The sequence below is a fragment of the Lolium perenne genome, chromosome 5 (genome assembly GCF_019359855.2).
Source record: "Lolium perenne isolate Kyuss_39 chromosome 5, Kyuss_2.0, whole genome shotgun sequence".
Classification (NCBI taxonomy): Eukaryota; Viridiplantae; Streptophyta; class Magnoliopsida; order Poales; family Poaceae; genus Lolium; species Lolium perenne.
The window spans coordinates 184,608,368-184,622,246 of record NC_067248.2 but is presented as its reverse complement, the minus strand read 5'-3'; the positions used below and the strand labels follow the sequence as shown (position 1 = coordinate 184,622,246).

General features: G+C 45.5%; 2 protein-coding genes across 3 annotated transcripts; one reads left to right on the top strand and one right to left on the bottom strand.

Annotated features, from left to right (window-relative positions):
• Positions 1 to 3,008: 3,008 nt before the first annotated feature.
• LOC127301184 (uncharacterized) lies at positions 3,009 to 6,419 on the top strand. Of its 2 annotated transcripts, none has more exons than XM_051331406.2 (6): positions 3,009 to 3,327; positions 3,599 to 3,741; positions 4,140 to 4,271; positions 4,754 to 4,939; positions 5,304 to 5,428; positions 5,961 to 6,419. In XM_051331406.2, exons 1-6 carry the CDS (start codon positions 3,141 to 3,143, stop codon positions 6,181 to 6,183), a joined length of 996 nt encoding a protein of 331 aa, XP_051187366.1. In that variant the 5' UTR covers positions 3,009 to 3,140; the 3' UTR covers positions 6,184 to 6,419. The 2 variants fall into 2 exon arrangements, with proteins under 2 accessions (XP_051187366.1, XP_051187365.1); XM_051331405.2 differs by having other exon boundaries at positions 3,010 to 3,327; positions 4,131 to 4,271.
• Positions 6,420 to 6,624: 205 nt separating this feature from the next.
• LOC127301185 (ASC1-like protein 1) lies at positions 6,625 to 10,535 on the bottom strand. The gene is made up of 6 exons (XM_051331407.2): positions 9,920 to 10,535; positions 7,949 to 8,175; positions 7,706 to 7,861; positions 7,435 to 7,620; positions 7,122 to 7,306; positions 6,625 to 7,039 (listed from the first exon to the last, which is right to left on the bottom strand). The coding sequence occupies exons 1-6, from the start codon at positions 10,079 to 10,081 to the stop codon at positions 7,008 to 7,010; spliced, it is 948 nt and encodes a 315-aa protein (XP_051187367.1). The 5' UTR covers positions 10,082 to 10,535; the 3' UTR covers positions 6,625 to 7,007.
• Between the last annotated feature and the right edge of the window lie 3,344 nt (positions 10,536 to 13,879).

The following is a 13,879-nucleotide window of genomic DNA, read 5'->3' as shown; positions in this document are numbered from 1 at the left end:
TAACAAGACATGATTCTGAACCTGTTTGATTTAGTTAGCTACTGTTTGACATGCTACTCCCAAGTGGCCAATCATGAGCATGTATCCCTTCATCACATTGTTCGTAGGCTATTGTGCATTAAAATTGCATATAACTCATAGGAAAACCGCCTCTCTTAAGACCAAAAGAACAAAAAATCATGAATTAATTGAAGAGAATTCCAAAATATTTGTGTTCACCTTTTGCATACAAGTACAATCATATTGGGGAAATGATTTGCATGAAGTTTAATGTGTGGTGTGTGCTGTGATAATCCCCAAGTTTCAAACTGCCTAGCATTTGCTTAAGTTCAGCGTATGTAAGTTGACCAAATTTATAAAAACGGTATTACATAAGAAGGGAAAAGTACTAATATATGTAACTTCAGATCAGTATAGTATATTTATATTACGCAAAGTATTTTAATAAAATGGTGGTGAAAATATCACCTTAAAGACCATGCAAAATCCTAAAATGTGAGTACTTTCTTTCTTTGAAGAAATTCCGTTTTGCTTCCTTTGTCCATCTTATACTACTACTATATCTTAAACAGGGATAGAGAGATGGTAGTTCTGTCATCTTAACTCTATTATTTTGCAACATTTTACAAGGTTACTGATAAAAAGTGGTGAATCGGTGAATGGACTACAACTTTTCATGGTTCCAACTTGCCTCCTTCCCACTATTTCGTCCCTGATGGGGAGTGGCATCTCAGCTCATTAGATTTTCTTTCTCCCTGACGAGGAAATGAAAATTCAGGTTGCTAAAAAAAATTCCGCAATTTATTCCACCACGTAAAGCTCATAACTCAATGTCGAGGACATAGTCATATACAGTACAAGCAAAACAGTTCCAACGTAAGGTTCAAATGGATATTCTACTAATTAGAGGTTTAACTGTGCTGGCTGTTTCTTCTTGACTCCACCAAATAGTACTCTCCAGCACAAAGGGCAATACCAAGAACAGCAAAGGCACTGAGTACAACCCTCTCGCGTTTCTTTTCCCTGCAAGTCAAAAGAAATCATAACTAGGATAACCAAAAATATACATGTGTGCGCTGCATACATATGCGGAACAATGAATTGCTTGCTTACGCTAACTCATTCTCTATTTCCTTCTGTAGTATAACTTCAAGTTTTTCACTTGTAGCACGCTGGGTAGGAGAGCACTCAGCTATGTTTGCCTCAATGCTGGTGAGGCTGTTATCAATGCGTTGAGCAAGCGTTTTCTCTATCGTGCAGGAGTGCTGCGGAGATAATGGGAACTATTATTAGACAAGCGATGATATTATTATGCATTGACAAAATAGAGAAAAAGAAATATTATCCTCGTTTCCTATAGATTCTCAGATTTGGTTCATGCTTTGGTAGTATTTTCCATGCCTTTAATGTGATGCGCGAGAGGGAAGACATCGTTGGGACGATTTGAGTGTGCAAGAGTTTCTGATGGTTGTATGTGTAGGAATGAAGGGTACTTACTTAAACACTACCTACCAGGTACTCATTGGTGCACCATTGTTAAGTTCAGAGGGAGATGCTCGCTTAAGAGCACTATATGTGGACAGCTATATCTAAAAGAGTGGTAAATTGAGCACAAGAGTACATTGTTTTAGTGGTTCTTTTGCATACTCATATGTCAGATATAAATATATATCATGTGTTTGTCTTACATGTATGATGTCTGTAATACCGAAAAGAAACAGTTGTCTAGATTTACCTTATTGACGCCATCGGAGCTGTAGAGGCGCGGATTCTCTAGGAACGGCTGCCGCCGAAAGGCCCCCTGCGGGAGAGATCGCCGGAGCACGCGGACGGCGGACCGGCCAAGCAAACAAGCCATCAGACTGAATTGAGCGTGTCTCTGGTAGTCTGGTTGCCCCGGCCAAGGCCGCAAGTCGCAGTTGAATTTATCGAGTACCACCGGCCACGAATCGACGCTATGTGTGAGAGAGACGGTGTGTCTGAATCGGTTGAGGAGAGCTAGAGTTTCCAATTCATGTACCTTAGGAAACCAATCTTCTTTGATCCCATGGAATATAAAAGAAATAAAATAAAATAAAAATAAAATAAAAGATCCACTCAACTACAACATCTCCACGTTCTTGCAGCCCAAAAACAGTGTCAACACATTCAGGAGAAACATAATTTACATAGTGAATAAAGAAAACTGAAAAATAAACTAACTAAAAGGCGCATGTAGCGTCTGCTACCCTAGCCTACTCCTCCTCCTCGTTGTCGAGCACGATGAAATCCGGTATTGCCCACGGCCAGTTGGCAGCTGGCGGGACGTCGCTGATGTTGTCGGTGGTGGAGGTGGAGCATCCCACGGATTGAACGACCGAGGTGGTGGCGGCGGCAGGTGGGGACCGAGTTCTGCAGCGCCCGTGGAGGGCCTCATCCTCCGTGAGGCCTGGCGGTATGATGTCGGTGGCGTACCGGGGCAGCGGCGGACGCACCGATCGGTCCACCTCTGACACGAGGATGCCGAGCCTCTCGATCTCTTCTTCGGCCATCGTCGTCGGCAGCTGGAACTCACGGCCCTCCTCCATGGTCGTCTGCCAGACGTGGAAGACGTAGCCGACGAAGTCGTCACTGCCATCCTTGGCCTCATCGTTGTAGTAGGGCAACGCGTCATCGTCCCAGGGAGATGGTACTGGAGGAGTCGGACGCTGTGTTTGAAGAGGAGGCGCAGGAGGGCGCGCAAGCGCTGGAGGTGGACCAAACGGGTAGTCCTGGTCGCCGAGGAACTCCGCCTTTCTCCTCGGATCCTTCTCGGTCTCATACTTCATCTTCCTATAGGATTTAAATGAGCATAACATCTCAACCATATATTTACATATTCCTATACTTTTTCTATCCTATGAATCAAACGAGCTTTGAATTAGATTGTCATAAGTTTGGCAGGTCGCAATTTTGACTTTCTACGCGTAGTACGTGTCCTGTCCAGTAAAGCGTATACAGTAAGCAAAGGCGGAGAAGCGCAAAGTCATCGTCTGCTGGTGGACCCGTGAGAGCATCGAACCGTCGGAGCGAAGCAACAGCTGACACCCACCCTCGCCATCGCCAGTGGTCGCCGGCGACCAGAACGCGCGCGCGCCCGGGTTCGCCGGCGGCGAGGGAGGATGGGCTGCTCCATATCGGGGCTCAACGCCCTCTACGACGCGGCGACCGGCGGCGGCGACGTGTGGATCAACGAGCGCCGCTTCCGCGTCCTCCGCCAGATCGGCGAGGGCGGCTTCGCCTTCGTCTACCTCGTCAAGGAGCACGAAGCCTCCTCCGCGCGCGGCAGGCACCCCTCCCACGTCTCAGGTCCCTCCCTGATCCCGATCCCGACCCACATGTCTCGCGGCGATCTCTCGCCTCACTGTTTCGTGTGTGTTACATGTTCTGCGCGCTCGGTTTGAATCCGTCGATTCCTTTCCATTTCTCAAGCCGACGAATGCATCTTGTTGTTGTTATTTTTGGAATCACACCGCTTGTTGTACAGTACTGAATTTTTTGTTTTTTAATTCTTGCGCGAAACTGGGAATTTAAGAGGTTTTATTAAGATTCTGATGCTGCCATGCTAATGTTGGCTCAGATGACGGGACATATGCTATGAAGAAGGTGCTGATACAGAGCAAGGAGCAACTGGATCTGGTGAAGGAGGAGATCCGCGTTTCGTCCTTGTTCAACCATCCCAATCTACTGCCGCTTCTTGACCATGCCATAATAGCTGTTAAGGTAACATCTTTGCCACCTGTATTTCATGCCATGTAGTGCCATATGCCAAGCTAGAATCTTAAGTACCCCTCTGTCCCGCCAAAAGTGTATCAACTTTGTCAAAAATTAGATGTATCTTAAATTTTGACAAAGTTGAGACACTTTTGGTGGGACGGAGGGAGTATCATATTTGTGCAAGATTTCAGAAAATTATGTTGAAGCTAGGAAAGTTAGTTGAGCTTGCTAAATACTGTAAAAATTGTGATGTATATATGTCTGACCGTCTGAAGCATATTTGTTTGATGAGTACAATCTAGATATATATATAGCAATTAAAATAAACTGGGTAACGTGTTAGCCTGCCTTTGAATGTATATATCATGTTGAGATAACTTTTATGATACATATAGAGTACACAGGGAGATTGGAGCCATGAAGCGTACTTACTCTTCCCAGTCTATTTGGATGGTACTCTGTTTGACAATGCTCAAGCCATGCAGTCTAGGAAGGAATTCTATTCGGTAGTCGATATTTTGCAAATATTCCAACAGGTTGGTTTTTTTTTCTACTTGACAATTGTATCAGTATACTGTTTCTATACGATGTTAGGGTGATAGATATCAAACAATTTCTTGAGTTTATTTTTATTTTTTTGTGATTCCTTACCGTTTATTAAGTCCATGTACAATATTGGCCAATTTATTATTATATTATTTTTCCATGATTTTTCTGAAGAACAAGCTGTTGCACAACTTAAGTGCTGTTGTATACTAGTCTGCATTAATTTCTCTTGTGTAGTATTACTCAAACTTTGTCGTACATAATTGTATTGCATTCTATGCAAGGAGTAGAATGCAATCACAGGTGACAACACAGTTTCATTTTTCTACCCCTGTCATAGTACTGACTGAAAATTTACATTAAATACTGAGTTAAGTACTAATAATTCTAGACTATCCTCCGCATACCATTGAATAGTTAACCATTGCATTTTGCATCTCCCTTTCTGTACTAATACAATTTCTGCCAACAGCTCTGTGATGGACTGAAGCACATGCACAGTTTTGATCCACCATATGCCCATAATGATGTGAAGCCTGGCAATGTTCTTATAACCCGCCGAAGAGGAAAAGCACCTCTGGCAACATTGATGGATTTTGGAAGTTCAAGACCTGCAAAGAGAGAAATCCGTTCCCGTTCTGAAGCATTACGGTTACAGGTTTGTCTAAGCTCCATGCAGTTTTCAGGAGAAACAGCTCTTTATGATACTATATTGGCTTTTGGTTTCCGTAAATCCTTTGTTAGGAAGTTCGGCCATTGTTCAGTAACAACAGTATTGTATTCACTTTTCGGATGTTTAGAGAATTTATTAGGAATGCTCTTCTGTTTCTAGCATTATCTTTATGTTCCACGATCGTGATTGAGATTTTTGCGCAAACTAAGAAGTTTGACTATTACTTTGTTCTTTCCTTCAGAGCGAGTGATCATCTAAATGACTGACCGTTACCTTTCAATAGGGCACTATTACTTAGAAGAAGTTAGGCAGTCTAAACAGTACTGATGTATACCTCACTTCGCTGCAGGAATGGGCAGCTGAGCATTGCTCTGCTCCTTTTCGCGCACCTGAATTGTGGGACTGCCCAAGTCATGCTGATATTGATGAGAGGACAGACATCTGGTCGCTAGGATGCACTCTTTATGCCATCATGTAAGTTCCCTTATGGCATGTTGCATTATTGAATCACTATGCTTGATAAATTTCATCTCTTGTTGCTTTGTGTGTTAATATGATTGTATTTTTGTGTGGTCCCATCACTCCAAGTCTACTACTGTTTCGGTGCATAACTCATTGATACATTTCAAGTCAATGCCTGTGGAATTCAGTACAATAAATTATGTTCCATCAACTTTTCAAGTCAATGCTAATTAAATTACTCCCTCCATCCCATAATATAAGATGTTATTACAACCAATATATTCCTTTTTTTTTACGGGAATATACTCATATATTGGTGTGTAATACGTCTTAGATTATGTGACGGAGGGATTAATTATTAATTATACTTAAAGATCAAACTCAATTATGTAGAGGCTTTAAGCAAACATATTTTCTAAAGTTACTCGAGATACAATCAAACTGTCTTGGTCTTGGAAAAGTAATGAGCTCAACATGTCCACTGTGGAGGTAGCCTGTAATTACTGAATATAAACGCCTGATGTTCACATTTCATTCTTCATAGGTATGGTGTTTCTCCCTTTGAGTATGCTCTTGGTGAATCTGGAGGAAGCTTGCAACTGGCAATCATGAACGTGCAGTTAAAGTGGCCACGGGTACCGAGCCCTTACCCTGATGCACTTCACAAGTTCATTACCTGGATGCTTCAGCCACAACCTGCAATGCGCCCTCACATCAATGACGTACTTCTCCATGTTAATAAGCTTGTGGAAAAATTCTCAGCTTAAGCCAGATTGCATATTATGTTCAGATTTTCTTCTTTATACAATTGTGAAGGGAATGTTGTTGTTAAGAGTCAATTCATCATGCTGGAGGCCTGTTCTTTGAAGTGGGCTCAGTGTCCATTATGTATGTAGCTATCATACTGTTATCGACATGTTGCCCAACTCTTGGAAGTTATTTTACTGGCTTATCTTGTACAAATGGTTCAGTGAATACCAATATACCTCTGTGGCTCTCTCCATGTCTTCTAGATTTCCTACTCTGACAGGCGGTTAAATTGTTTTTGTAATCAAACTTATTTAAGTTGAACTAAGTCTATGTAAAGATATATCAACATCTACAAGGCCAAAGTTAAAGTCCAACTAATTTGGATCAAAGGGAGCAAGTTGCTTAACAATGTGAACAGTGGTACTGGTACAGTTATGGGGAAGCAAGAGTAAGCAATGTTTTGGATATCTTTGGAACTTCTTGCCGTGAATACCAATTAGAATGCAAGATACACCAAGTGTCAACTGAATTGCCACAACATAGTACAAGACAACGCCAATGCATCATGAATCAACTAATCCTTACTAGATTGAACAAACTTAGTATGTTCATTCTTTTATACAAATGACTAAATGAGGAAAGGATCTAAGGGGGGAAATACAAATCAACTTGTGTATATGATGGCACAAGCAGCTGCAGTACCAACTCGCCAATCACGGCTACCATGTTTGACACTGGAGAATGATCTGTTCTAGTGAAAAAAACAGTGCCTAGGCTGATGTATCTTCCTGTAGGGAACACTGTATATAGTTCTTCAGTTAAGCACCCAACAAACTACAGATTAATCTTCATGATCATCTTCGCCTTCAGAATCTGTTTGATCACAGGTAGATAAGAAATCAATATGCTGCTGCAAAAAGAAACAAAACAGATGGGCAAGAAGAGAATCACTTACCGGATCGAACATCATCACCAACACGTCCTCTGGATTGGATTTGTTTGACTAGCATCCGGTAAATAAGTACCCACCAGTATATGTGAAGGACTAGAAGTGAGAACAGGAGACTGTTGAAAAGATAGTAGTATACCGAGCTGTAAAATTCCTTTTTCTCCTTGGTCAGGATCACAGCTACTTCATAGCTGAAAGACACAAGATCATCAAATCAATGAACAGAGCACTGCAGATTTGAGTGGTATAATGCTGCTTTCTAAATAGGTCGAGTGGCATCAGATACCAGAGCAACCTACAAGCTGAGGTAGATGTTTACCTTGTGCTTCTTAGGATCCAGAAAGGGAATATAATTAGCCGAAGTAGGATCCACGAAGCCACAAAAAGCAGAAATGCCACAACAGCTAGCCCCTCACAGCTACTATACTTGGCCATCTTTCCGATCTCTAGGAATATATCACTTGCATCATGGACAGCTAAAATGACCGAGCCAGCACGAGACAATCTGTTCAACAATAGCAATGACATCAAGACCTGGCCATGCCATGTGTATCTTTATGATAAAAAAGGGCAATTACTCATCTACATACCTGCAAATATATGACATAACAACCAGAACAACTGTTGCCAAATGGTGAGACATCGAGACTCCGAAGTCCTTGCGTCTTGTTTCCCAGAACAGAAGAGCGAAGATGGAATATGTGTAAAATCCGGCAGCATACATGTATACAGCCTTAAGCTTCAGCCTGGGAGAAAGAAAAACACAATGTTGAAGCCTCTTAGGTGAAAGCAGTTTTGCAATGAAGAACAAAGACATTGTTTCTCTCACTTACTTCATCTTTTGATCTGGCCAGAGCTGCTCGCCAGGCCCTACCCAGAAGTATCTGGTATTTGTAAACCATGGCTCATTGTATGTTACAGATAATGAAAGCACTTCTGCAGAAAGAAAATAAACAAATTTCCATGCGGACTCCTTGAATTTATCGATTCTCTTTCTCCTGTCTTCTGTTTCGGCAAGCTTGTCATATCCCTTCCCAAATATAAGTCTCCTTGCTAATCCCTGCAAACAGAGTGAGATGAACGGACTATAATACATGCATGTATGTACTGGAATAGTACAAACAGTACATAGCGATCACTGCAGTCACGATTGCACCATTCTTGCAAATAGTTTGCTCAGCATACAGCTGTACTGTGACATCACAGCAAATTTAACACACCAGCAAGCTTATGTACCAAGACAAGTGATGGCACAAAACTGGTCAGTTCTGGCTTAGTTCAGTTCCTCTCTTTTAAAAGTAGTCTCTAGACAACGAAAATTCAAAATAGTGCTTGGATTTCCCAACACTTACTCATGTGCCTATCATGAATGGAAATTGATGCTGGCTGAAGATATCCATAAATCGTAATGACATTTTGTGTTAGTTTCTTAGTGTAGGATTACCTCTATCAATATAAACTCATAACCATTGGAAGGCTAGTCATCTATAATTACTCTTCAGACATTACACTAATATAAGTGTTCAACATGAGTTACTGCATGTAATACAACAATGGATAGGTATAATACTTAAATGGTACTGCAACCAAGTTAGATTTTTTTTTAAATTGAACTACTATCTCGTAGCAATTGCGATAACCATGTAAATGGATCCAGTCATTAAGGACAGGAAACATCATGAAATCAGTGCCTTTTCAAGATATTATCACTACGTAATAGTATGCCTTTGAGCTTTCATAATAGGAAAACAGCAGTAAATCTAAGTCAAGATAGATTCAAGAGCAGTGCTGTAGCTAAGTTAAATAAGAGAGAGTGTTATTTGCTTCCAGTACAATAGTACATGTTCTATATTTTTCTATATAAACTTGGATAATGTCATATCCTGCCTCACAACAGATTCACTACCCCCTTGTTAAGATGCTTAAAGTACCACCTTGAACAAGAGAGGAAACACGTGGCATCTAAGAACGTTTCTACGATCTGATCATGTTAAAATAGAAGGCAACTTCACAAAACGCAGTCACGATGACCCCAGCTTTTTAGCAAACACAATCAAAAAGCTTATCCAGCAACAAACTGCAGTTAAGATGCTTGAAGTTAAGCATGAAGATGCTTAAAACTACCATCTTGCTAAGGTGGTTAATACTACTACCTTGGACAAGACAGAAAACAAGTGGCATGTAAGAACGTGTCGAAGATATGATTATGTTAAGAAAGAAGGCAACTTCACTAAACAAAGTCACGATCACCACAGCTCTTTACCAAACCCAATCCAGCACAAACTCAATCAAAATGCAGTACACTGTTACAGTGCTGCAGTTTGTAGTTTCTACAAATTTTCGATAACACGTGGCATCTAAAGCGTGTCTACAATTTGATGGTGTTAAAAAGAAGGCAACTTCACAAAACGCAGTCACGTGATCACAGCTTCTATCAAACCCAATTCAGCACAATCTTAATCAAATGCAGTGCATTGTTACCGTGCTATAGTCTGTAGCTGCTACTAGTTTCCATCTATTGAGAATTTGATACATATAGTTGGAACACGCAGAGTTACAGAAAGTCACAGCAGTATAACAAATTGACATGTCAGATTTTGGTTATAACCACATCAATTCTTTTGAAGGGGTAATCTAGTGCAGTCTTAACTGATCCATGAACAAGACCAGGACTACCAATACTACAGCAAGGAACTCAAGGGGAATGTTTATCCAGCAACTAGCTAGCGCTTAACACGGGCATTCCGGATCCAATGAACAACTAAAGTACTAAACTGAAGAGGGAAGCAAGTCAAACAATTAACCTCGAAGACGAATCGGTCAAGGAGGAAGCGCAAGGCGGGGAAGAAGGCGACGAGGATGGGGAGCACGACGTAGTCGCCGTACGCCGGATAGGACTCCGCCTCCCAGTCGACCGATGCCGAGGACGAAAAGGATCCCGTGAAGAGCTCCACGAGCGCCGCCATTGCAGGCAGAGGCGGGAGATCCAAATCCAAGAAGGCCGGGCTGGTTCTTGGATCCAAGACTCCAAGAAAGGCACGGAATTGACGCGTCGCCGATCCAAGTAACCTAGCAGCGCTTCCGAGCTAAGGAGAAGAATGAGCCGACCTGGGGAGGGAGTGGCCGACAAGGAGAGATTTGGGGTGGCTGGAGCCTGGAGCTGAGCAAGAACTATAGTATATCTTCTTTGTTGGTGGGGATTACTAGGAAGGGGCAGCGGATGAACTGGCTCTGGCGCCCTTTTCTGTATGGGAGCAGACGAATTATTAGACAATCCACTGGGTTGGGTAGTAGAAAGATTAGATCTGAACGTCAGCTTATATTTTAGTAGCGGCATCAGTTTCGTAGCAACCAGGCGTGCGACGAGATCTCCCGTGCCGCGGAAGAAAAAAAGAAGGGGGGATAAATCCCCTTTGTCTCCTGCTGGTTTGTGCTTGGCCAGTCTCCACGTGAGCGGGTATGTAGGTATTGTAGGTATTGCACGATTAAGAGCATCTCCACCGGCCCCTAAGACCATCTTCACCTGTAGCTTTCAAATAGTCGCCGGTAGGGGCGCCGACATCTTTGTTTGGGGACGCCGATACAACATCCTCCATTTGGGGAGCTGCTCTCACACTGGTGCCCCCAAACAGGCGGCCCCGATAGATAATTTGAATTTGAAATCTCAAACACATAAATTCGAATAAATCTACGAATATGAAGTTGGGCCAACACACGGCCACCAAATACGAATAGATTTTAGAATAAGAAGTTTGGGCCAACAGACGGCCATCAAATCGCCGTTTCCGGCGCAAAAAAGGGCTTTGAAGCCAGATGGTCGCATGATCACACGAAGGAGTTCACGGGCGGCGCAACCTCGACGGCTTCCTCATCGGTGCCCGGCGGCAGCTCCGTCGCTGCAACAGGATCCACGGTCGCCGGGGGAGGCATGAACGCGGACGGTGTCGGGGTAGACATGGTGGAGACATGAACGCGGACGGTGCCGGGGTAGACATGGACGGTGCTGGGGAGACGTCGACGCAGCTCGCGCCGCCCTCACCTCTTGGCCGATGTGTTCGTGGTACATCTCGTGCCACGCCCGTGCCAAGGGGTCCATCTTCTCCATGTCGGCCATCAAGATTTTCGATTCTTGAGACATTTTGGCCCACGATAGCTGTGTCGCTTCATTGTTGGCCTTCATGGCAGCGGCGTGAGCTTCCATCTTCGCCGCCTGCACCCTCTCCCTCTCCAACTCGATCTTGGCGTCTTGCTTGTCGAGGATGGCCTTCCACACGACGGCGGCTATGTCGGCAGCTTCCTTGTTCTCCATCGAGAACGAGGTGATCATCTTCTCGATGGAGGCGTCCATGGCTGCCAATACCGGCGCCGCATTCCTGTCGGCCTTGGACTTCTTGTTACCAATGGGCGCCCTCGTTCCGGTTCATCTCTATGGTGGTGTAATCACCATAGTTCTTCTTCTCGTTGAAACAATCAAGGATGCGCTTGTAATACTTGCCCCCGGTTTGGTTTGCGCCGGTGATGGGGCAAAAGCTCACTTGCTTCCACGCCTCGATGAGGCATTCATCCTCCAAGGACCTCCACCTCGGACCACGAGTGCCGGCGGAACGCCTGCGCATCCTCCTCGCGGTCGTACCGGTCTCGGCGTCGATCAGCTCCTCCTGGACTTTCTCCTCACCTTCGTCCCCGTCGGCCTCTTCTTCGTAGTCGTTGACCGGGGGTTCGTAGGCATGGCCGTGTATGATGTCGTTCAGGATCTCCTCCTCGCCGGCAATCTACACATAAAGTTGCAATCTTTGAGTCGCCGCAGGTGTCTACGATGCACACACACATAGAAAGAAAGGAAACGCACCTCGTCCTTGCCCATGGACACGTCGGACCCGCTACCGGGGTGTGCCTGCCGTCGCTGTGGAAGAGGTCGCGGGGAAGGTCGGTGTCGTCCGTCACGTGGCCCTGGGTGCGGCGCAGGTCAGGAGAATCGTTCAAGTCGGGGAATCGGAAGGCGCCGCTGCCCCGAGCCATTGAATCCGGCGAGAACAGGGCGTTGTTGTCGACGGTCATGTCGTTGTCGCCGAACTCGGGGGAATAGCGGGCGCAGCCGTCCATCTGCGGCAGCCGCATCTGCGAGATCGACGGCGCGTCCGCGGTGTACCCCGCGTAGTAACCCGGTGACGACGGGGAGCTCGAGATGCTGTTCAGGTCGTCGCCCAAGCTCAACAACGCTTCCGCAGAGGCCACCACGTTCGTTGCGTCGAAGGCGGCGATGCGGCGGCTCCTGCAGTCGGCCGTGACGAAGGCGCGGCGATCCATCTCTGTCTCCCAATCCTCCTGTGACATGGTCGCCGGCTTCTCCTTCGGCGCGACGGTGCGTGTCTTCAGTGTGACGGTGCGCGTCTTCGGCGGCGCCTTCGTCGGCGGCTTCGCTGCCTTCGCCGGAGCCCTTCTCTTCGGTGGCATGGTGCGGCGGTGAGGGTTTTTCGGGTTCGATGCTGGATGGGAGATTGAGCGGCTGGCGGGAGAAATTAGCGATGGAGGGGGCGGGGTTTTGGGGGAGAAGATGTATATTTTGTTGGTGTGTGGCTGACAGGTGGCTCCCACGCCCAAAATTTTCAGCCTCGCGAGGCGCCGGCGCGCCCGATTCGCGCCCTTGGCGAAGGGGCCGGCACGGGGTTGCCGGCGCTTCTATTGGGCTCCAAAAATCGTCGTGTCGTTTGGGGCGCGCTAGTGCGAGCCCATTTTTTTCCCCAGCCCCCAAAAAGCTATCGGGGCCGCCCGTGGAGATGCTATAAGAGCATCTCTAGCAGCCGCATTGGATCACATTTGAAAAATAACCGCCGTTTTCCAGTTTCAGTCGGAAAAAGGGTCAGTCCAAACACCGCATCAGATCCCATCCAGAAAAAAATATTAGGTCTATCCAGTTTCCCTTCGCAGAAACCCCAATTTCCCAGTTTCGAGAGCCCTTCCGAGCTCCAACCCCATCCCTACTCCCGCGTTGGCGCGAAGGACATTTCAGCCCAACAGTCACCGTACGGGCGCCGGAGTCGACCAAAATTCATCGGCGTCGTCAGATTCCGGCCAAAATTGGACGCAAAAATGAAGGGGATGGAGCCGGCCGATGGAGGGGATGGAGCTCGCCAGCGAAATCGGACGCGGATGCTGGGCGGGCAAGAGGCGACCTTGATTCCGGCCTGGATAAAGTGGTACATCTCTGGTCAGCCACATCACATGTGTTTGGTTGCCATTTTGGGCACCCAAACTGTGCTTCTCCTCACCACATTCAAATATGGTGACCTTACCATCACATGTAAGGACACACAAGAGCTCAAACATAGACATAAGCACAACACACAGTTATACACAACGAACAGAGTACTTAGTACCTAATCCTAGCGTCAGAGTGGTATGATGATGTCTACGGGAGCTTCTATTCTTGTAGACAGTGTTGGGCCTCCAAGAGCAGAGGTTTGTAGAACAGCAGCAAGTTTCCCTTAAGTGGATCACCCAAGGTTTATCGATCTCAGGGAGGAAGAGGTCAAAGATATCCCTCTCATGCAACCCTGCAACCACAAAGCAAGAAGTCTCTTGTGTCCCCAACACACCTAATAGGTGCACTAGTTCGGCGAAGAGATAGTGAAATACAGGTGGTATAAATAAGTAGTAGCAACGGCACCAGAAAAGTGCTTTGCCCAGGACAGTAAACAAGCAGTAGTAACGCAGCAGTAGTAACGCAGCAAAACAGTAAACAAGCAGCGATAGCAGTATTTAGG